We start from the raw sequence: 23,433 nt of genomic DNA, 5'->3' as shown, positions 1-23,433 counted from the left end.
TTTGTCTCACTGCTCACATTGGGAAACAAGGCATGGGGTAACTCTTTCCTTCCCCCTGGCTCACAGAGCTACGTGTGAGTGGCAGCTCTCCCTGTTTGCAGAGCACCAGCCTGGATCCATTCTTGGCACAGATCTGTTGCAGTGCTTTGTTTCACCCAAGCTGTACTGACCTGCCACTGCTCTTGGCAAAGGAAAGCACCTCACTTTCTAAAGGGGCTGCTGGGATCTTGCCAGGTTTGATGCTTGCAGTCTCTTTGGCCCTGCCTTGTGCACCACAAACTGGATTTTCTGAGGTCCTGGGGAAAGTAAGCAGGGGTTAGTAGGCCCAAAGAATAATGAAATGCTGCCAAGGAGATACAAAGCACTTAAGTCTTGAACTGTACCTCTGTGTATCCGCAAGCAGCAGGAGCTTGTTGTGGCTCTGTGATGTATTATCGCTGTCCCAGCTCCGTCCAGAATTTCTGCCAAGGAAATATGTCAGGAGCAATAAGCAGGGAAGGTAAAAGCAGTAACTGACTACAGGATTGATTTGCTGGATGGCAGAGGCAGTGCCTAGCAAAGGGCATCTCATTGAAATCCCTGCTGCCAGAGAAGCCCTGGCACTATACAAGGTGCTCTGGGCAAGTATTTCACCTGTAAACATGGTGTATTTTAGAGCAACCAGCAGTTCTATTGCAAATGCAGAATCTTCCTTTCTATTATTTCTCATTCTGTCATTCCTCTGTAGTTTCTTAAATTGCATAGTTAACTATTTTCTTCCTCTTTAGAGAAAGGGTACCATAGCAACAAGGCAGCGAACCTCCTTCATGGGGCTGAATGGCATACAGCAGGTTTTGAAAGAAATCACTCTGCTTAGAAAAGCCTGTTGAGTTGCATTTGACAGGAGAAAACAAGATTCAGACAAATCTACTTTAGTCCAACTCTCTGAATTTGAAGGGAGGCTAGGTGATCTTAAAGGGAAGTTCCTTGAGCTGTCACAGATTTGACAGTGAGGAAGAGACGCTCTTCCATAGATGTTTGCCACACTAGAAGAGTTTCCCCCTCACTCCAGAAATACAGCTGCAGTAGGGACTTAATATTCTGCTTTTTAAGAAGAAGATAGCAGGTCAGCCATAAACTGCCAAGATGAACTCTCTGAGTATGCAGTCAGCTGGCTGGTAAAGGGGTGTGTGATGTGGTTACAGCAAGGCTGGGCTGGTGTCTGTGCCCAGCACAGCAACCAGCCTGACAAAGGAGGGGCACCAGGCTGTGCTAGCAGGTTTGTCTAACACACAGAAGACCAAACACTGCTGTTTTCTACTACAGCCTGTTCATTGCATCAATGCAGAGGTGCCCAAGTCACATGAAGATGGTAGAACAAATTGAAAAGTAAAATTGTGAAGAGATCTGTGGTCCTCCTGGAATTCAGGAAAGAGTGTGTGTGTGTGAATCGAGAGTCAGAAAACAACAATAAATCTTCATCTTACCCACACTTAAAATCAAGGCTGTGTCCTCTGTAAAGGCCACACCTTAAGGTTTCTGGGTATTTGTGAAGGTTTTAGGAGGTCTGCCAGTGGAGCACCACTGCTTTACAGTGGGAAGCTTTGTGTCCCTCCCTGCCCTGCCCATTTCTGGTAGCTACCCCCACTCCTTCCTTTGACTGACAGTCTGGTAGCAGCCTCTGTGCAGGACAGAAGAGGCTGATGCTGTTCTCCATGGCTCAGTGGCTGGGATCTGTACAGAGTGATGCAAATCTTCCTGACCCCCAGCTCCCTGTACTCGGAACTCCCCAGCACAGTGCTTCAGTTGTACAGCTTTTATTGAAATCACATTTTCCATCCACCTTCTCTCCTGCCCTGATGGAGCACTCCCAAAACCACGTCCTAACTTAGTGCACAGTCTGAGCTGTTTATCCTGCAGCACATCATTCCCGGGCTCTGGGGCAGTCAGGGAGGCCAGGGAGCACAGCTGCACAAAGCAAGGGCTGGGGTGCTCTTTCCTGCACACACTGTACAGTGGAAGAAGGCTTAAAACGCTATTGTGGTTTGTGTTGCAGGGAATTAATAGACACCAATAGTGCTTAACGATTTCCTTACCCTTCAAATGAAACTATTAATTAAGGGCCTGGTTTTAGTCAGCCACTGGTGTTTACGAGTTCTAATTGCTTTTCTTGGCATCTGGGTGGAAAGCTGTTTTCTACTGGCTCACATTCCTCCTGAGCAGCAATTACTTTATTTATCAGTAGCATGGCCACAGCATTAGCACTCTCATTAGGGTCATATCCTCTCCCTCTGGGCTTTCCTGTTGCTTTTGGACATTTTGCTCTCCATTCCCTCCTAACTTTTGATTCCTTACACTCAAAGATGACTTTTTCTGAGAAACAATCTCAGAAATTGCTGCTGGCTGCAAAGCATCATCCCTGGCCTTTCCTGGGATTCTGCCTTCCTTTCTAAATAAACAGTCACATGGACCTCTCTCCATTGTATCCCTGTAAATCCCTATGTAAAACACAGAACAGTCTCCTGATTTACAGATAAAATGCTGCCTCAGGTCTGTTTACCCCTTACTGAGTGCCATACTACCTTGGGGAGTTAGTCTAACTCAGTTACCCTTTGGACCTGGGATGGCACCTGGTGGCCTGGAAAAATAGCCCTCAGCCATCTCCCTAATAGTGTTTTATTCTGCAAAGAGGAATTACTTCCCTATCCCCAGCAACAAGGACCTTCTGCCCAGAGCTGCAGCTTTATCTGCTGAATTGGTGATTTACTATTTCTTCCGTGAGCATCTCAGTGACAAGAGTCAGGCAGCCAATTTGGATCCCTTTGTGAGATTCAATTAAACCATAAAGTGATGCCAGTGTCCTTTAACAGCTGACTGTACACACAAGCAGGCAAGGAGAAGGGGGAGAAGGGGACAGACCCTGCAGTGCTAATAAACTGTAGCAGCAGGGGTGGCTTACGGCAGCCCGGCTGCAGCTGCTAAAGACATCTGTGCAGGTTTTGCTGGCTTTCCCTCTGGTGTGGGAATACCTGGCTCGAGATGTGCACAAAGAAGGTCACTGAGTAGGTGTTTATAACCCTAAAGCACCCCCGGGAGTTTTGAAGAAGTAACAGTTCGAATCGGGTTATGTTTTTGCACTCAGACTTCGGCAGATAATCACGGTGCTGCTTTCATGCCTAGCATCCCCACCTGGCCCCTCTTTCCTTCCAACCTCAGCCCATGACCTCTCAGACCAAAAGGAGATAAAGGGCCCTCGGATTGGTTTTCTGCTTTCCCGATGTTCTCCTCTCCCTGAAGAGGCATTAATGGGTACTCGATGGCAGTAGGAACTGCTCAGAGGTTTTACTAATGAACAGCCTAAGAGCATCCAAGTCCCCACACTGATGGTGAAGCGGGACTGCAGGGTCCTCTTGGGGAGATGTAGAGGGGAGACAAGCCTCGATGTTATTTGTTTTTTTTTTGAAACCACTCACACCTCCTCTGCTGAGTTCTCCAAGCTTCCCCTGCACTAGTGCCACTTGGCAGGGTCCTCTAATTTCTCCAGAGTCCATAACCTTCCTCTTGTGCCCACATCTACTGAGCGGAGGCTGTGCACCTGGACCCAAACATCTCAGCAGCTCCGGAGTCCTAACAGCCATTGCTTGGGAAAGCTGCTTCCAGTAGCAACCTCACTGCTTGTTTTTCTAAAAAACAGTAAGCAGAAGGGAGAAAGGATTGGGCACAAGGGGCTCCTCTGCACAGCAGCAGGCCAGGCTTCCCACCCACACAGGGCTCCAGGTAACAAATAAAACTTGGGGCCGCAGGCAGAACGACATATTTCACCCACCAGTCTCCCATCCTCTGCCCCCTCTGCAGGTCCCAAGGTGAGGGGAAATAGGACTCATCTCTTCATGCACCAGCCTGCAGGCACAGACCTTGCTCTCCTAACTGCCAGCCAGGCTCTCACACAGTCCCTTGGCAAGATCTGGGCCCTGCCTTTCATTTTACTCCTGCCAAATCCACAGAAATAGCAATTTCCTGACCTGCCAGGGTCAAACTGACCAAGAAATGCAAATTACTGTAGACTGCCCAGCCCTGTGGACTTCTTAGTAAGGCTGATGGCTGGAAAGCAGCTTTCTCCAGCACTGGGAGATGCTCTGGGACAATCTGTCCCTGGACATGGTTGTAAAACCAACCCTGTTTACCAAAATTTGTCCAAAGAAGTGATGCTGCCTGGGGAGATCCCTTTCCAAGTGATCCTGCAGCCAAGAGGCACAGTCACCAAAGGGCCAGTGTAAAACTGGAACAAACCCTGCTTGGCCAGAAGCAGCTGCACAACAGAGCTGCTCTCCGCAGCTCTTATCAGAGCCAGCAGATCAGCACCAACATCACCTTCAAGCCTGAGCCCTCTCTGGGGAAGCAGCCGATGGGGGATTTAAGGGGTAGGAGGCAGGATGAGGAGAGATTAACTCAGACTTTGCTGCCCAAAGCCAGACAGGCTGCACTGCACTATCATGCTGTCGAGATGACATTCGTCTGTCCTATGTTACAGGAGACCCTGTTTAGCTGCCAGTTGCTCCTTTTCCCTTACAAAGAGGGATTTTACAAGCATTAAGTACTAACCAGTCAGGGGTGAATCAGTGACCTACCTACGCTGCTGCAGGTATCAGCACGGATAATCTGGACCTTACCCTGACTTCAGAACCAGCCTCCAAAAAATAGGGCAGCAGCAATGAAAATTATCCATCACGGTCAGAGACAACAGAGCACGTGCTGGCTCTGCACTGGGGCAGTGCCAGTGCTCTGGGATGGGAGTCCCACGTGCAGGGACAGTGCCAGCACTGCAGTAACCCACAGGACGTGTGTGCAGCCCCGCAGCTCGGGCCAAGGCTGCCTGCTGGTCGCCACAGAGGTGCTGGTGCCCCTCACCTTTCGGAGCTGGCCATTTGAAGCGCTTTCCCCAGGCGGCTGGCGGGCACAGCAAGGCCGTTTCCATGCGGATGGGCTGCTTCTCCCCGTTGCTGTGGTGACGGCACTGGGCGCCAGCAGGTCGGAGGCGGGAGGGCGAGGATCGTATCTCCGCGGAGCTCACCAAGGGCACTGGGTACATCTAATCCGGCACTGCTCCATTTTAGGCCTCCGAGGAGCACCGAGGAGCTATCAAATGACCAGCTCAGCGGCAGCGAGCAGGCACTCACAGGGATGCAGCGCTGCCCACCGCTCTTAACAACGCCCTAAAATCCCATCCAACAGCAGCCAGATGGCCCTGGCAGGGCTTCCCTGCCACCTGCCTGGTTCTCACCCCTCCAAGCCCCTCAAGCAACTGATCCCACACATCCCAGCTCCAGCAGCCCCAGGGCTGATGTCAGCGCTGCCAGTGCACCCTCACCTGCCCCATCCAGGGTGGCCAGTCGGGCACTGGGACAGTGACACCGTGCTCAGCCACCCAACTCTCTACCCAACTCTCTCTCTACCCTTCTGCCTCCATACCTGATGGTGTTGCAACACACCTGGATAGAGGAAGGACACTGGCAGAGGGAAGGATGAACTTGTGCAACAGCAGCTTTCAGAGGGACAATTCACTGCCAAAAACAGGGGCTTAGGGAGTCCTCTGGGCAAAACCAGGGCTGCTCAGGACTACATTTGGCATTTTGCAAAGCTGCTGGGTAGAAGGGAAGAAGACAGCCACGGAAAGTAGAAATAACACGTTCCTGGCTTTAAAAAGATGGAACTCAAACTAGTTTTGTCATCCACAGAAAATTAATTCCTCCAAAGGAGGAGTTGTCCAGTTCATACCTGGACAAAGCAGAATGCAACAAATGCTGGGGAATTGGTAGTGTCATTTAAGGGCCCTGGGCATCCACGAGCCATCCCATCACATTCCTCCATAAGTGTCCTCAACTCATTAGTCAAGTGAGGACCCACAGTTACCCAGATGCTGCAGCACAGCCCTGAGTAGCCAGAACCAAGGGCAATGTGTCACTTTCCAGATCTCCTCACATACAAGACCACAGCAGTTGGCCATGAATTACCAGCTTCCAAATTGCTACTTTAAAACTGTAGTATTTTTATGTCAAAACATCATTAAAGAAAAAAAGGTCCCATTCAGTGTTTTTCCCACATCAGTATTTTTCTGAGAATTTATTTCCTTACAGAGTAAGTACAGACCTTCCCCAAGAGAAACAAAATCACATCAGAACCATCATCAGCAAACAGCTTTAGCAGGGGCTGGGGCTGCCTGAGTCAGCAGGAGGCTGGAACTGCACTACACAGCTCAGCACACAGCCTGGCACCTTGGCACCAGCCTCACCCCCATGCACCTTTTACTCCCTCAACTAGGGTCAGGGTTCCACCAAGAGTTAGGGTTTCACCTAGGGTTAGGGTTCCGAAAACCATAAAGCCCAGAGCTCCAGGCACACTGCAGCTGCAAAAGGGGAACATAGAACTGCCACAACATGGCTTCCTCCACAGCTTTCTCCTTTGAACCAGCCTTAGCCCAAGGCTGCTTTTACTGCTCTTCTAGGGTTAGGGTCCAGCCTAGGCAGTATGCCTTTTGCAGCTGCAGTGTGCCTGGAGCTCTGGGCTGTGTGGTTTTTGGAACCCTAACCCCAGGCTGAACCCTTACCCTGGGTGAGGGAGTAAAAGGTGCATGGGGGTGAGGCTGGTGCCAAGCAGAAAGGTGGGGAGCAAGGAAAACAATTAAAAATAATAAGCCATTTCACCACTCCCCCTCGGCAGGGTTATTTTACCAGTAAAGCTTTTATAATCATGTAATAAGACAAGGAAGCACAAGATTCAGGCCCATCAAGGACACAGACTCTGAAACTTGCGTAGCAAGGATGAAGTAAACCCACAAAATCCTGTTCCATTGTCCATAGGACATCCATTTGCTCTGCAGCATGTACCTATCTGATAAAGGCTCCCAGAAGGACAACAGCTGTGAGAGGGCCACATGTCTCATTGCTATGCCTTTACCATCTCTCTGCCCACAGCCCTAAGAGATCCTTTCAGGCAAAGCTGGCAGAAAAGCAGCCAGACCGATCATAAAGAAGAAAAACAAAGGGATTTCTTAAAGCATCAGAAATCTGAGTCTTCTAGCTGGGTCAAAATGACCAAGGGAAGAGCTTAATAGATGCAGCACCTGAGCAAAGGAAGGTCCTTTCAGTACACACAGGCAGCTAAATCAGGGCCAGCCATGAGCACTGGAAGGTTAATTGATAGGAGTCTTTAGCAGGGACACATCTTAAACCTATCCATACCTTTGACTCTAATGGGATTTCTGTGCCTTGCAGTCTAATGCCTTTTATACAAGAAATAATGCAGCTGTCCTGCTTTCACTACTTTTATTTTCTTAAAGCAAAGGCAGCACAAGAAGTAACAAAAGATGGGATTTCACTGCCAGTCAAACACGGTTTCCAGCTCAAGCATCTCCTCCTCACTTAGTGCCTATCTGAAAAGCCACGGGCTCAAGAGCTTTCTGGTGTGCTCAAGGTCTGCACAGGAAAGCATCTCAGAAATGGAGGAAAGGTTCAAAGGAAAATCACTTTCATGCTCAAGATGCAGGTGGTTAGAGGAACTGACACAAACAGGGTTGCTGCAGAGTTCTCAGCCAGACTGTTCTGCAAAGAGGCAGGGAGCAGCACATGGAAAATCTGAGTGCCTCAGCCCGGCCTAAGAGCAGTGGACAGGCTGCTCTGCCAAGCAAGGTGTGTTCAGCTTTGCGCTGGTTTTGGCTGGGTTAGTTACAGGGGAAGGAACCCTCTTTCCTGGAGATGGCTAAACACCTGCCAGACCATGTGAAGCGGGAATTAATTCCTTGTTTTGCTTTGCTTGCATGTGGCTTTTGCTTTACCCATTAATCAGATTTTATCTCAACCCACAAGTCTTCTCACTTTTACTCTCCCAATCCCAGCAGTGAGGGAGTGAGCAAGTGGCTCTGTGGGGCTGAGCTGCCAGCTGGGGTGAAACCACAACAAGCTTTCATCCCTTGATCATGCAGAAAGTGACCAAAAAGTTAGATAAATGCTGAAAATAAAATAAAGGAAGAGTCCCTGAGCACAAGCCGGGCTAGTAATAATATGCAAAGGGAAAAATGTAACCAAGAATTCCTCTTCCAGCATTAGTTCATGTAGACAAGCATTTGAGAAATCTGCAGGAACTACAGAAATGCCTCAGGTGGGAACATTCTTAAGGACACTTGTACTCCAAGTGGCAGGAAGAGGCAGCAAGCTCCCATGGGATATGTCTGCACAGTCCAAGGCCCTGCCATCTCTTCTTAGAGAAGGAATTCCCATCTATATCATTCAGATTTTTGGAAAACAAAGACAATAAATCAGACTTTTAAAGCAAATTCTGTTTATTCTGGTTTTGTCTTGTGTTGCTAACAAATCTTTGCCCTAACCAAGGAAAAATATCAGGTAGAAAATATTTCCCCTTTTCTCCCACCCCTCCCCACCACACACACTTTTTGTTTCTTAAATAAAAGCATCAAAATTTCAAGCATGAGAGACTTTTCTTTCCATACATTTCTGTAACAAAATTAACTCTGTTGCTGATATAAAATGCAGCAGCCAAGACCAGAGGATCTGCTATGCTACTCCAAGGCAATTAGTACCCAGTATGATCAGTTTGTCGGCAAACATAATAAGAAAATACTTAGCACTTACCCAGCACTTTTTATCCATGAATCTCAAAGTGTTTTACAAAAGCTGAAAATATGTTTTTGGCCTCATTTATGGAGAAGAAAACACCAGCTGGAGAAGGAAGAGATTTGCCCCCAGCCTCAGAATTTAATAGCAGAGCTAAGAACAGATCTCTTTCTCAGCCCCAAGTCCAACAATCCATGCCACACTCTCTGCTTCACACAGGGAAGCCTGAATTTGGCAAAAGCCCCTACTACAGAAATGCTGAAGTTTATATTTTTTGCCACTGAAAAAAGAATTTCAGTGGAGTTCTGACAGCTAATTTAGTAAGCACTGACTTCCTGAGGCTGTGACACCAAGGAGTAAACAGAGTCTCAGATGGAGCAGCTGGAAGCTTGGGGGAAAAAAAATGTCTCATACTGAAGTGCGAACAGCTGCGAGAGCGGTGCAGAGGGAGGTAAACCCATGATCTACAGTGTGCAAACGATTCTCCACTTGGAGCTTTAATTGAATGTTTGAGGAACAGATCACAGGATAAAACCCTAAAACCTTGACAAATAGTGTTATTAGATGAGAGGAACCTGCAGCTAAAGCACTGACACCTCCTCTGTTAAGTCTCCTGACCCGCCGGCACTCCTGACAGACCTGAGACACCAACAGTGCAAACACCACGAAAAGAGCAGTGAAATGCAATGTCTTGCCTAGAAATAATGTTTAGCAAGGCCAGGAGAGAAGTAGAGTGAGGCAGAGAGTGAAGGCTGATTCAAGGACCCCAGGACACCCTTAACTTTGAGGTCCACCACTCATACCATGAGCAGGCGCCCCCACCCACACAGCTCTTCTCCAGTGCATCACCGGCAAAATGAACGCATGACTCCATCACTCCTCTTCACAGGCATGTGGCCACAACACAATACAGCTCATTTTGGTCCAATTAAGACACCCACAGGGTCCTTTAATGGAGAGGGTGTCCTATGTATTAGCACCAATTTTCTATTGCCCCCACTGTACCTCCTAAAGGAATGGGACAAGAACAGGCTCCAGCTTCTGATGGAGCACATGGTGATGCTGGGATGGTTGTGCTGCCTGGCAGCAGTCATAAACCAGCCCTCGTGTAAAAATCCCCCAAATGCTGGCCTACAACCAAAAACTCCATTTTTAAGAGAGAAGGGCAAGCCAGCATCCTCACCAGCCCACAGTGGCAGGTAATTACATCCAGGAGCTTAATTTATCAGCAGCAGAAACACTGCCGTGGTCCAGCCAACACTGCCACACTGGCCAGCTGTGCTCTGAAGCCTGGAAACAGCATCTGAGTTCTCACAGAGAACAGTGTATCAAACTGACAGAGGTAAGCAACCTAAGTCAACAAGTTCATCTCCAGACTGCCCATCCACAGCAGTGAACATGAATTCAGGTCTCCACCCTTGTTCCTGGGCAAATCCTACTCATTTTTCATGCTGGTGCTCCAACACACAGGAGGGTGCCAGCAGCTGGGTGTCCCTCTTCTCAGCAGCAGAACCTGCAGATGGCCATGAGGATAACCCCCATGCTGCAGAAAAGTCCTTCTGACGTGACCAAGGACTGCTGTTGCTCCCCACACCCTTCCCAGACACCCATCTTCCTCCTGCACCCACTTCCTCGTGTGTTACAGACACAACCAGCTGCCCTGGCCTGCTGGTGCAACACCACCTCTCACTTAGGAGCTTTTACTAAGGCACAAAGATTAAGTGACTTGCATAAGGGTAAGGAACACACCTCATGTCTCTCAACTGTAGTGATTTCTCACACCTTTTTTTCCAGATCTCTTGCATACTAAAATGACATGAGTAGATTGTGTGGATGAGAGCAGCATTTCATTTCCCTAGCAATTCTGAAGATACAAACAAGGGTAGCTGAATCCAAGCCCTGCCCATGGCTCCCATCCCTTCCCTCTGTGACGGGTCATATGTCCAACACAGTAGAAGAGCACCAGTGCAGAAAGGAGCGCTCCACAAGTGTGATGCAAAGCTCCATCTCTGCCATCCTAAGACCCACAGCAGGATAGAAAACAGCCATGTTTCTGGGAAACCAGGAAAGGAACCTCAGCTATGTTTTGTTTACCAACAGGAGCAGGGAAGGACAGCGGGGGGATCTCCGCAGTACAAACAGGGTCAGAAGAAGCCCCCCCACCCCCATAACTGGGGTGGATCAGCTTTCCACAGCTGAGGCTGAGGGCCCTGCGAGATGCCGCTGGCAGGAGCTCTCAGGTGAGGCTTCTTTCCAGGAGCGACGGTTTGGTTTCCCAGAGGGCGTGAGCGCCTGGCTTTGGTGCACCTGAGGAAGAGGCCCACACCAAGGAGAGCAGCCCCGAGTGCCTCTAGGTGCAGCTGTGCCTCATGTGGAAGTTCACCACGTACTCGGCGTTGGTGCGCTGCACCGAGATGGCGAAGGGCTCGAAGGGGTGGAAGGTGAAGGCCACCAGGCGCCGCACCGTGTGATTGATGGGGCGCCCCAGGAGGCCCGCCTGGATCTCAAACTTCAGCAGGCCAGAGTCACGAGCGTAAAATCTGAAAGGAAGAGAAAGTCAATTATGGCTGTTCCCGACTATTGACTTCGCCATCTGGGCTCTTTGCACACAGAGACAAGAGCCTTGTTCGAGCTGTGGTGCTCCCTGAGGAGCAGAAGGTCCTTAGCTGGGTGCCTGGCTCTTGGCTTCGCAGGGAAGTCCCTCTCAGGGCAGTTGTTTTCCACTGTCTGGAAAAACATCACTTTTATTTTATTATCAGCAATGAGAGAACTCTGCCTGTCACTTTGATGGACAAAGCTGACTTCACAAGAGGGAGTCAGTTTGGTTCAGGCCCCACCTGTGCTGGCTCTGTATCCTCTCTGAATGGAAGCTGCTCCCTTGATCCCCAAGGCAGATATACTGCACAGAACCGAGCTCCCTTCCCTTAGCAATGGCCTTCACTGAGAGTGTCAGGCCACCCTTTCCTCCTCGTGGTACTGCCAGTGAAGGATTTACACTGCTGTCCTTGTGCCTGCTATCTCCCTGTTCAGTCAAGGAAGTCGCTCCAATCCTGCTCAAGGGTGCCATGTTTTAGTGTACAGCTCAAGCAAGGCTTTGCAATTCCTTTTAGATTGCCACCAACAAAGCATTAATGAGATAGGCTGTGCAGGAGGTACCTGATGAATTGGATTCAACAACCACAGCAAAGGCAAAGGTCAAGGAAAACCTTATGGCCTTCTGCTGTCCCCCACATACCTGCCTGTGGGTCAAGCTCATATGCATCTCCAAACAGGTGAGCTCTGGAACACAGCTCCAGCACAGAGGGAACACTTTCAGGGGGATGAGACAAACAGCACTGAAGAGACAGGTGAGTCCAGGGAAGCGCTTTGCTTCTTGAACCTCCCCTGCACACTCTGCGTAACTGACATAAGCCCAGGTAACACCACTGTCCTCTGCTGCTGTCAGAACACAGGATCCTCACAGTGGATGAGGATCTCTGTGAGGATCCCACCCTCCCCAAGACTTTGGAGAAGGCTTCTGGGTTGTAGTGGTGGAGGTTTCTGGATGTGGTACCTTCACCAGGTAGCTGGGCTCTAGCTCAAGTCCTCCCTCTGAAGCTGCCTCTGTTTGTTAGACCATTTTCATTAGACCTCTTCCAGCTTCAGGCACAGAATTGCCATTATGCCTCCCAGCTGTTTTCTTTTCCACCAACACTTAGTGCATGCGGGTATTTTGCATTTTCCTCTGATTTTAACTCCAAGAATGCTTTTAATGTCTGAGCACATCTCCCCCCCGCCAGCAATACGATGCACTCAGCTCTCAGCCTGGAAGAACGGATGATGACAGATACCAGCGATGCTGTTTCAGGAGCAGACATACTCCACATTTTAACAACACAGCCTATTGAGAACCTCATGTTCTTCCTGGAGGGCCACTCTCCTCTCCCTTCCTCTGAATCAAAGTGCCAGCCAGCCCTGCCTGAAAATTGCACACAAGAGCCCAGCAAGAGAGTCACAATCTTGGTATTTGGCTTTTCAAAAAGCCCTTTCCCTCCTACACAAGGCTGGGTATGCAGAGGGTCATTCTTTAAATAAAGCACAGTCCCCCATCTGTTCCTCTCTCCCCCAGTTCACAACAATTTACTACTCAAGATGAAGCTCCCTGTAATCTTAAAAGATGTGCTCAGTTTGGTATTTTTAAATGTATTTTTAAAAGTGCTCTGCAATCAGAAGCCATTTCCATGGGCTCTCATTCTAGGGATAAATTAAGCACTGCAATATAAAATTGTATGTCAACAGAAACAGCAAGACCAGCCTTTTCAAACCGTAGGAAAATGGAAGATTTATCTGCAGACCAATTCTTTAGTTAAATGGCTCCTTATTAGCCATCTAGATGGATTTTAGAGACCCCCTGCTATAGGTAGAGCTGTGTTAGAGCCTCTTCCCTCAAGTGCCATCATTTCACCCATTGAATATCTCTTCAGGCCTCCTGAAAAGAGACTGGAAGGTGGTGGTGAGTGATGGGGAACCTGAAGTCCTTCCCACCTGACAGCAAACAACCACCAGTCTCTTAAGCAGGCAGAATTGAACCTTCTGGGATGCAGAAAAGCACTAAGGGTTAAAAGAACACAGTGCACAGAAATATTGAATTGATGTGGAAAAGGTCTGGAAGCCTTCCTAGCTCACACAACGCGCCAGGAAACTGCACACAGATTATAACAACCTCAGCTACTGAAGGGTTTTCCATTCCAGACAATTACAGGACTTACATTACAAATCCTGTGGTCCCTCATTTCCAAGCCCTCTAACCCCAACAGGCAGCTGGCATTATTTTATTAATCCCTTTGTTTTGCATGTGAGAACCACAGCAGCTACTGAATGGTTAAGGTTAGCGCCTCATCTTCTGCTTACTTTCCAAAAAACCAGGAGCCCCACTGCTCCGAGGCTCTATTCAAGTCCTAATTGACTCTGCACAGCTTTGAGCTTTAAAAGCTCTGGCTCTGAAACGCTGGTTTGCTCAGGGGAGGGAGGGAAGGTGGCACTTGGCTTTGTTTACTACAAAGACTCCACCGCAGCACATGACTGCGGTTCTGCTGCCTTTTGTCTGCGGGAGCCCGGCGCAGGTTGGCGCTGGCAGACAACTGCCACCCTGCAAGTTCTCCCAACGTCAAGCATGGCAAGGGGGAAAAGGGCAGGCTTTCTTTGCAGATAACACGGAAGCTGGAGATCAAACCAAATCATACAGGCAGAAGAATCAATTAAATATACATAATTTGGGAATTGAGAGCGCAGGAATAATCAGAAGTTCCCCGCCACCTGAGTCAGGGCCAGGGGAGACATGAAACCACTTTTTGAGAATGCATTGATGAAAATAAAGTTGGGAAGCAGTCCAGAATGAGCTCCCTAGGCTGCCTGAGCTCCCAACATGTGTGCAGTCACTAAACAAAGCACTCAGGCACTGAAGGCTCTCTTTGTTTTCAGAGCATAGGTTTGCTTCTGCAGTACCAGGAGCAGAAAGACTATTCTGCCTGGATAACTCGGGCTCTTTGAGCCTGTCAAGATGGAGATGTTGGATTTTTAACCACTACCTCTTGCAGCCATGGCTGCAGCCAACAAAAAGAAATAAACAGTCCTGATATTTCTTTAAGAAGCATTGCAAACCTCTTTATTCTCAAGCTCAGACTTACTCCCTCTGCCAGCACTGGAGACTCAGACAGAAGAGGCACAGAATGGCCCTGGCACCTGACTAAAATTCCTACTACAGACAGAAATTTCCTACAGATCACAGAGAGAAGGGAGTATGACAAGGAGTACAGCTCCCAGGGTGAGAACAGTAAACAAGGGAAGTCTGAAAACAGCTCAGTCAATACCACAAGCTTTCTGAGTAACACCTAGCCCAGATACTATTTTATTCACAGGACAAACCAGACAATCCTTGCCAACTAAACCCACATGCTCAGAGAGGATCCTTCCAGCATAGGAAAGCAGACATCAGAGCTGTATCACTCTGCAACCCAAACACAGCGGCAGCACTGCAAGAAGAGGAGGAGGAACAAGACCATTCATATGGAAAAGGCTGAGACTTCACCACCCAAACCCTCCCCAGAGCAGAGCAGCACAGCAAGGAAACATGAAGAGCCCTCCCACACATCCACATTACTGTAAGGGAGAGAGGCCAAGTTTTGTGGGACTGCGGAAATAAATCCTCTGGTGAAAGGATTTCCTAAGAGAAAGGCTTCCATCTACTCCCTATTCTGCACGCTTGACGCCCCATGGCAGAGGAGATTTACAGTGACTCCTTGCACTCTCTCCTCACACACAGCTCCCCATACCTTATGGGGTGATCACCGCAGGTCTTGGGCCGCTCCATGACTGACACCCACTTGTCATCGTAGCTGAAAAGGGACAGGTCGAGGTAGGGGCTGCCGCTGTAGGACTGGGCGCTGATGGGGAGCTGCCCCAGCAGCCGCCGCACGGCCTCCGTGTGCCCTCCATACTTGGCGTTCACAATCGTGTCCTTGAACCTGCAGCAAACCAAGAGACACCTTTTGTTCACCAAGGCCACAGCTGAACAGCACATCTTAAACAAACTAAGCAGGAAAACTGACAGGGAAAGTAAACAGCTGCAGAGTAAGAACTAAAACAGCTCATTTCCAAAGATGTATCACAGTGATTCAAACATCAACCAGTTCTGCTAACCTTTTCATCCTCCCTTATCATTACTGTCTCACTCAGAATGTCCAGAGTGACAGAAGGAGAAGAATGTGCCTACCCACAATGTCTGGACCCAGCTGCTCTGCAGTACGGGAAATGAACAGGATCAGATACAGGGAGAGATGGATTAGCAGCTTATCAGTCAATCCAAGTTTTACCATGAAGCCTGGAAACAGCATGAGCAAAAGCCAGGGGGCTTTCACAGTAACAGTTGAGCCCTTAACGTTGGCTTGACAATCCTCCTCTCTCCACCCATTGTTTGAAATGCATAAAGGGAGAAACCTTAGATGAAGGAGAACCTTGATGAGGGGCATAAAGCTCTCCAGAAACTACAGTGAGCTGCAAGTTCTTCCTGGTGGAGAGATTAACACAGGCTGGATTTCTCTTTCCAAGTAAAATTTGTAACTTTACATGTGCAAGAACAGTCAGATCAGCTGCAGGGACAATAAGGAGGGTAAACACTCAGCCAGAAGCCAGCTCACTGTGGACTATGCTTTATGGTACTTTGCTGTAGAAATTACAACACTCCTGTTACAGCCCCTTGCAGCAAGGGGATAAAAAGACTCTCCTCTCCACTTTAACAAAAGGCAGAAGTTGTTCTTCATGAGTCTTCGGTGAGTCCTCTCATTCTCTCTCCCATTAAGCATTATGGATTTCCTGACAGGTTGCTCTAGAAAGTTACAGACATAGTCAGTTTTGTCAGACTAATGTGACATCAGCCTAAAGTCAACAGAAGCTTGATGCCCATAAGTGGATGGCAAGTACTTTGGATGATGAGAAACAAGCCACTGGAAGAACAAAACACCCTGAGTCACAACAAAATTTTCCTGGAGAAATAACACACTCTGCCTCATTAAAACCACATCTGACTGTTAAAGCATATTCTAGAAACCCATGTTATTTTGGTATTTTGTTCAGCTTTCACAACAGATCTAATCAGATGAGTTTCCCTTCTCCTAGTACAGTGATGAGAACCACGAGCTGGTGACTGATGTTGAGGAAATGCTACAGAACACAGTATGGTACACACTAAATTCAGAGAATGTCACTTGGCAAAATACACACAACTGGATCATGCCAGCATCTTGACAAATCCTATTTTCAGGGACCAAAGCTACTGGGCAGTAACACTTTAATAACCTCCAAAACGATTACTGCTCAAGGAGAGACAGAAACATCTCTCTCTCAAAATTCCTTTCCTTTCTTCTAAGCAGCAGTTTGGAACTGCTTTTGTTCCTTCCTCTAACAAGGTAAATGCTGTGGAATACAAAATCAGATGCATCAGGCTGCAAGATGACCCATGTACAGTCCTGACCGTTGCACCACCTGGCAAAGGGGGCCAAAGGAAGTGGTTTTCTCAGGTTGGCATTTGATACTGGCCTTCAGCGGACGGGGCTGAGCGTGTGTCTATACGGAATAAAGCATGCTCCGAATGGCTCACCGGCGCTGGATCTGCCTCGCAAAGTTGTTGCTGGAAGCTGAGCAGGGGAACTGAACAGCCTCACTGTGCAGGGTGGCATTCCTGAAGAGGTCACAGAAGTTCTCAAACAGCTCCAGCAGCTCATCGGACGTGTTCTCAAACACGGCAATGACCTCTGTGGTCACCATGTTGTACACGACGAAGAACGAGGGCTGGGGAGAGAGGCAGAGGTTACCCAAGAGAGCAAAGGTGGGGAAGCTGTCCCTTCCTTCTCCTCACAGCACACCACAGACCCTATCCAAATTTCTCCACAGCACAGGAGAATCCTACATCCTCACACTAATCCATTCTCCTATTGGAATGCCTCAACATGTACCCAATTATCCACCTCTCAGCTGTGATTATTTAAGAAAATTTAATGGGCTTCCAATTTTTCAACTCAAACGAGATGCAACTGTACTGTTTTCTCTTCTTCTCTGTCCTCCATCAAACACAAAACACTTACTCAAGTGCCAAATTTAATTTTCATTCCTGCTGAAAAAATTACTTCAGATCCAATGCTAGCTGACCTTAAATTATTTTTACCTCTGAGTAGATATATTATTTTCTTCCCCTTTTTGATATCTGCATCACACAGAGATGAGCCTTTTTATCTACTGTGCTCTACATCACTGCCCACAAAAAGCTGTGCCCTCCAGGTACCTTGCCAACACAGAAATGAAAATCTGAAAGACATTGATGACTTCTTAATGCTGACATTCTCGTGCAAGATGGCCCTTGTACCATGCTGTGGACTGGCAATAGCAATGAATCCTGGAACGAATGAGCAAGAAATTGGGAAGAAGGTGACGTTGTGTCAGCACAGCTACATCAAAGGGAGATGACATTCCCATCCCATTGGGAAAGGGCATATTTAATTCTTGGTCATTAAAAGTAGCTCTCATTAGAGACAGGAGTGCTGGCACCCCAAAGTAAGAACTTGTCCTCTTCTTCAAAGGGAACTAATTCCCGTGGCATCTGATTAAATCTTCTGTCAATAGAGGCAATTCCTAAATGCTGCACCTCCTGCTCCCAAACAATGCTCAGGGATGATGGCAGGCACTCTGCCCACCCCACTCACCTGCAAATACCAGGTTTGTTTTACAGCCCCAAAATAAACTATGAGAATACAATCCAGCCCCCACATGTCCAAACAAAACACACAAGATGAGGTTACTCACTAGACTACTGCCTGAGGAAAGGGAAGCCCTTCTGAAATAAAGGGTTGGAACAGAGAGAAAATAAGAGAAGACAGCAGAAGGAAAAACTATTTAAATCACTGAAGACTGCAGGGAGTATCCTCTAACTTTAAATAAAAAAGTTCCTTTGCCAGGTTTATATAGAGACAGGATGTCCCTGAGGGGACAGGATGTCTACAGGATGTCCCTGAGCAGGGAAACCCTCACTGCTTTTGCAGCACCTGTAACGCCACCAAAACATCATCACAGCATGGGAGGCAGCAGCTGAGTGCCAAAAAAACCACACAGCAATGCTGTCAAGCCTATCAACACAAGCCTACAGTAGCAACAACCCCCCAGGCTACCTATACAGAGCACACTCTTAAAAATCAAAGGAAACAGTGCAGACCCAGACAAAAAACACACAACTCACAACCATGAACAGCAACTCCTCAACCTTCTTGGCAGAGAAGCCAGAGGGAAGAAAGGATCCTGAAATTGGATGAAACCTCGTGTTCTTTGTCTGACAGACTGAAGAAAACTGGGAGCTGTAGTTATTTTGTGAGCCAAGTTTTATTCAGGAAGCCCTAACACAACGCCTACCTTCAGACAGGTCTGTGGAGACTGCTCCACATCTGGAATTATCTCGGGAAGAACTGAGAAATGAGACACTTTTCCCCCAGCACAAAACCCAGCGCCTGAGGCACACTGCAAACAAACCACAAACTGCATCTTAAAGTAACCCTGGGCTGAAGAGAGTCAAGAGCTCCCTGCAGCAAACCAGGCACTAAACCCTATTAACCACAGCAGAGCGCAGAGCTGAGCCAGCCACAAACATTTACCTCAGGGCCAGGAGCTCATTGCAGACACAGCCACGAGCAGAACCCTGCAGGCCACTTCCACAGAGCCTTCATATTTCTGAGACAGACATCCAGCTTTACACCAATGGGCAACATGGACTAGGTAAAGCCTTACCTATTTCCTCCCAAAACAACTCCCCCAAACAAACACCACAGAAGAGGAAAATAAAACAAAACCAACCAGAGTCACATCCCAGGAAGAAGTGGACAAAAGCAATACACAAAGAGCTACTGTTTATTTCTTCTGGGACCTAAGTCCTGGCAAAGATGTGGGGAAGAGAAGCGCATGAGAGAAAATAAACCTCTGGGGAACAATCAGACCTACATGTTGCATTGGAGAATTATCACAAATTCTTGCTAAATACTTTCAACAAAATAAAACCAAGCTGATTAAAGGAATAAAAATTAACTTAAAAAAATCTCTTAGTTTCACTGGGCTCAAAACGTGACCAACCACTCTAAAAGCAGTAAAAAGAGATGATCAACATGCAGGGTTGTGAAACATCTGGAGGGACCCAGCACTGACTGAGCTACATTTGCTCTAATTCAACTTCTTTGGTAATAAATTGAAAAGAGAAGCAATTGGCCCATTAGCCTGATCTAAAAGCTGCTACTCCAATTTGGAGAGATCATAAATACTACCTCTTACTGAAGCTTGAAAGACTAAGTACGTAGGCAGAACAGAAATGGTAATTGTACCGGGGAAAATGAAGACTATTATATTTGAAAAACATGCTTGAAGATACATGAGAAAAGGGAGAGACTACCTCTGCAATTTAAATGGACTATATAAAATATCAGCTAAAATTAAATTCATTTGGGGATTTGGGGAGGGAAAGAGGATTGAACAGCACCTGCGAGTATGGGGAACAATCCTTAGAGAAAGGAACTTACACATCAGATCTTTCTCATTTTGCAGGTGAGAAGGAAGCAAGCAATGAAATTAAGAAAACAGAAGATACAGAAATTATTCAATATCACAGGCATCAAAAAAGACTCAGGTACTAGGGATCCTAAATAACCTTTACAGGCTCATTGAGGAACAGCTCACAGCATTGTAATTCTTGAGCACTTGTCCCAAAGCAGCCTGAAGAGGGAGGCAGTATCTGAGCCACCTGGTCTAGTGGACCCCCAGCAGGGCAGCTGGAATTAGATGATGTTTAAGGCCCCTTCCAGCCCAAACCACTGTGTGATTCTGTACCTGGGAAGGATCTGTCACCCGCAGCGTGACCACGTCCTCACTCGTGTATTTGATAAACAGATGGTTCTCATCCAAGAGCTGCATCTTCCACATGCGGAGCTGCCTCAGCTGGTCGAAGTACTGGAAGAACCTTCTTTTTGCTATAGCACTTCCATCCTGCTCGGCCCTTCTCCACAGGTACACCAGCAGCCTGTGCTTCAGGGAGTTTATGAAGGGCTCCTTGTAAGGGTTGGCCATTCCCGTCTGCGTGTCCCGCTGCACCTCGGGGTACACGGCAGACAGCGTCAGCAGATCGTCCTCGTAGCAGAAGCGGCCGATGGTCCTCACGTCGATGAACGTCCCCTCGGGCGTCACCTGGAAGACGTGGATGGTCTGCTGCTGCACGGAGAGGATGGCCAGGATGTTCTTGTACAGGTACAGCCCCTGGTTGTGCGACAGGATGACCTTGTCGCACTTGAAGGCGCGCGTGTCGCACAGCCGGCCCGTGTGGAGGTCGATGATGTGCAGGGAGTAGTCCTCCAGCGGGGAGCGGGGGTTGGGGGTCACGGACTCGCTGTTGCGGTACACCTCGAAGAAGGGCGGGTGCGGCTCCTCGGGCAGGTAGGCGGCCGAGCCCACGATGACGTAGCGGCAGTCGTCCGTGAACAGGCTGCACTCCCGGTTCAGGTGCTCCCCGTTGGAGGCCACGTTGGTGATGTGCAGCAGCACGAAGAAGCGCTCGAAGAGCCGCCCGCGGATGTTGACAGACCTCTGGTCGTTGCCGTTGGCCAGGATCTCCCCCTCGTAGCCCTGCAGGAGGTCCTCGGCCGCCTGGCAGCCCTGGTACTCGTAGATCTCCAGCGAGGTCTGGTCCGAGGAGAAGGCGATGAAGTAGCGGCCGTCGGGGGAGAACTTGCGCAGAAAGCAGGGCGGCTTCTCCACGTTGACCACGGTGAAGTTGGGGAAGACGTTCTGGTGGAAGACGCGCACTTGGTGCCAGTGGGTGCCCGCCTTGCCCGAGCTGATCCGGCGGCGCTCCAGGCGGTGGATGACGTTCTGGTTCTGGATGCGCCGGGGCCTGATCGTGGGGGCCTCATGGTCCATGGTCAGAGCTCTACTTCATCTTCATCCTGCGGGGACAGCGCACGTGCCATGGGACCGGCGTGGCATTCAGGGTACGGGGAGCCTGCTCACGTGGACCCACAGCACCCAGCAGAGGGGGGGCTAAAAGGGACAGAGGGAGGGGGGAATAACACGGGAGGACACGGGGAGCAGGGGGAGGCACTGGGAGAAAGATCTCAGTGGGAAGCACCAGGAGAACGAGGGCAGTCCTGCCTGCTGAATAGAGACACAGCAGGGAACCAGGAGGAGAAGGAGGGAGCCAGGAAAGGGCGCAGGCACAGCTCGACACAAGGGAATAACTGGAGCCTCCATACACCGGGAAGGGAGCCCAGGAAGCCAGGGATAAATGCAGACCCGACAAACAGCAGGCGCAGGGTACAGTTTGGAAAGAACGAAGGGAGCTGAGGGCGAGGGGGCAGAGGAATAATCACCCGCGATGTGTCCGGGCCCACCTGCCGAGAGGGAAGCGAGGAGCTCCAGTCCCCCGGGCTGAGGAGAGACTGAGCTCCAAGGAAGCCCGGGGGCAGCTGCGGGCCCGCCCGCCAAAGCTATTCGGGATCTTCCGCTGGCCCGAGGGGTAAAGGGACACGGGGGACCGGGGGCCGCGGTGGTTCCACGCGCTGGTTTAGGACCGGGGAGAGGTCTCGGCCGCTCTCAACGCCGGGGCCGCGCCGGGTCCCGTTCATGCCATGGCCGCCGCCATCTTTCCGCCACGGCACAGCGGCGGGAGGGCGTCACTGCACTTCCGCTTCCGGCCTTTGCACCAGAGAGACGGGGCCTGGCGGGCCAGAGTGCCGCTAACGGCATGGCGCGTCTCCTGGCGGCGGGGAGGACCCCTGCACCGGGCATCCCCCGCGCCCACCCTGACCCCCTGCACCCCAAAATCCACCCTGACCCCCTGCAACACCCTGACCCCCTGCGCCCCAAAATCCACCCTGACCCCCTGCAACACCCTGACCCCCTGCACCCCAAAATCCACCCTGACCCCCTGCAACACCCTGAACCCCTGCACCCCAAAATCCACCCTGACCCCCTGCAACACCCTGACCCCCTGCACCCCAAAATTCACCCTGACCCCCTGCAACACCCTGACCCCCTGCACCCCAAAATCCACCCTGACCCCCTGCAACACCCTGACCCCCAGCAACACCCTGACCCCCTGCACCTCCTGCAACACCCTGACCCCTGCACCCCAAAACCCATTCTGCATCCATCTTTAACCCCAGCACCCATCCTGATGCCCCTGCACCCACCCTGACCCCCAGCACCCATCCTGGATCCCCAGCATCCATCTTGCACCCCAGAACCCATCCTGCACCTATCTGAACCCCAGCACACATTCTGCACCCATCCTGCACCCCCCTGCGCCTCCAGCGCTGCCTTCATCCATCCTGCACCCACCCTGCACCCTCTGCTGCCATCCTGTACCCCCCCCAGACCCACCCTGCACCCTCTGCTGCCATCCTGTACCCCCCCCAGACCCACCCTGCACCCTCTGCTGCCATCCTGCACCCCCCAGACCCACCCTGCACCCTCTGCTGCCATCCTGCACCCCCCAGACCCACCCTGCACCCCTCCTCCATCCCGGCCACCTCATCCCAGCTCGCCCTGCAAACCCATCCACCATCCCCAAGTCTGTTAACCTTCACCCCCTCCCTGCCCCTGAACCCCCTGAACCCCTCCATGCCTGCAGCATCTCCTCCATCCCCAGGAAGGCTCTGACACGCTCCCTGCACCCCCTGTACCCCAGCACGGGGACACCTCAGGGGAACATCACACCTCCCTCCAGCATTTTGGGGTACACCCCAACACCGAGTGCAGAGACTGGGGTCACCCCCGGGCTCCTCTCGGGCCTTTCCAAGGCTTTGAGAGCCTTTTGCTGGCCTTGGCTTTTAGCAGCGCCCCTCCGCCCCGTGCATTAGCGTCGAGGGCAGCTCTGAGGGGCTCTTTCCTTCAAAAGGGAGGGAAGCGGGAATGCCAGGCGGCCCTTGAGATCCATTTGCCGGCCTCTCGCCGGGGCTGAGCCCCCGCCCGGGCTCTTGGAGCCACTCCAGCGGCAGGCGGGGGAGCGGGAGCGGGGCAGGATGCTCAGGGCGGGGTGCTGCGGAGCCGGGGATCCCATCCCTGCATCCCGCGGCTGTGCTCCCTCGGGGCTGTGACAGCAGCACCCGGCTGTGTCACCTGGATGAATGGATGAATGGATGGATGGATGGATGGATGGATGGATGGATGGATGGATGGATGGATGGATGGATGGATGGATGGATGGATGGATGGACGGAACGGGGATGCCCTTGCCACGGCAAAGCTCACACGGCTGAGTCCCCGCGTTTTA

General features: G+C 50.2%; 1 protein-coding gene across 3 annotated transcripts; it reads right to left on the bottom strand.

Moving 5' to 3' along the window:
- Positions 1 to 8,391: 8,391 nt before the first annotated feature.
- On the bottom strand, positions 8,392 to 21,939 carry DET1 (DET1 partner of COP1 E3 ubiquitin ligase). 3 transcript variants are annotated; one of them, XM_038147060.1, is made up of 5 exons: positions 21,530 to 21,938; positions 19,998 to 21,106; positions 16,741 to 16,931; positions 14,918 to 15,109; positions 8,392 to 11,146 (listed from the first exon to the last, which is right to left on the bottom strand). In XM_038147060.1, the coding sequence occupies exons 2-5, from the start codon at positions 21,078 to 21,080 to the stop codon at positions 10,957 to 10,959; spliced, it is 1,656 nt and encodes a 551-aa protein (XP_038002988.1). In that variant the 5' UTR covers positions 21,081 to 21,106; positions 21,530 to 21,938; the 3' UTR covers positions 8,392 to 10,956. The 3 variants fall into 3 exon arrangements, with proteins under 3 accessions (XP_038002988.1, XP_038002987.1, XP_038002989.1); XM_038147059.1 differs by having other exon boundaries at positions 21,551 to 21,937; XM_038147061.1 differs by lacking the exon at positions 8,392 to 11,146 and adding an exon at positions 14,470 to 14,617 and having other exon boundaries at positions 21,551 to 21,939.
- Between the last annotated feature and the right edge of the window lie 1,494 nt (positions 21,940 to 23,433).

This window comes from Motacilla alba, chromosome 10, assembly GCF_015832195.1.
Source record: "Motacilla alba alba isolate MOTALB_02 chromosome 10, Motacilla_alba_V1.0_pri, whole genome shotgun sequence".
Lineage (NCBI taxonomy): Eukaryota > Metazoa > Chordata > Aves > Passeriformes > Motacillidae > Motacilla > Motacilla alba.
This window is presented reverse-complemented; position numbering and strand designations above follow the sequence as displayed.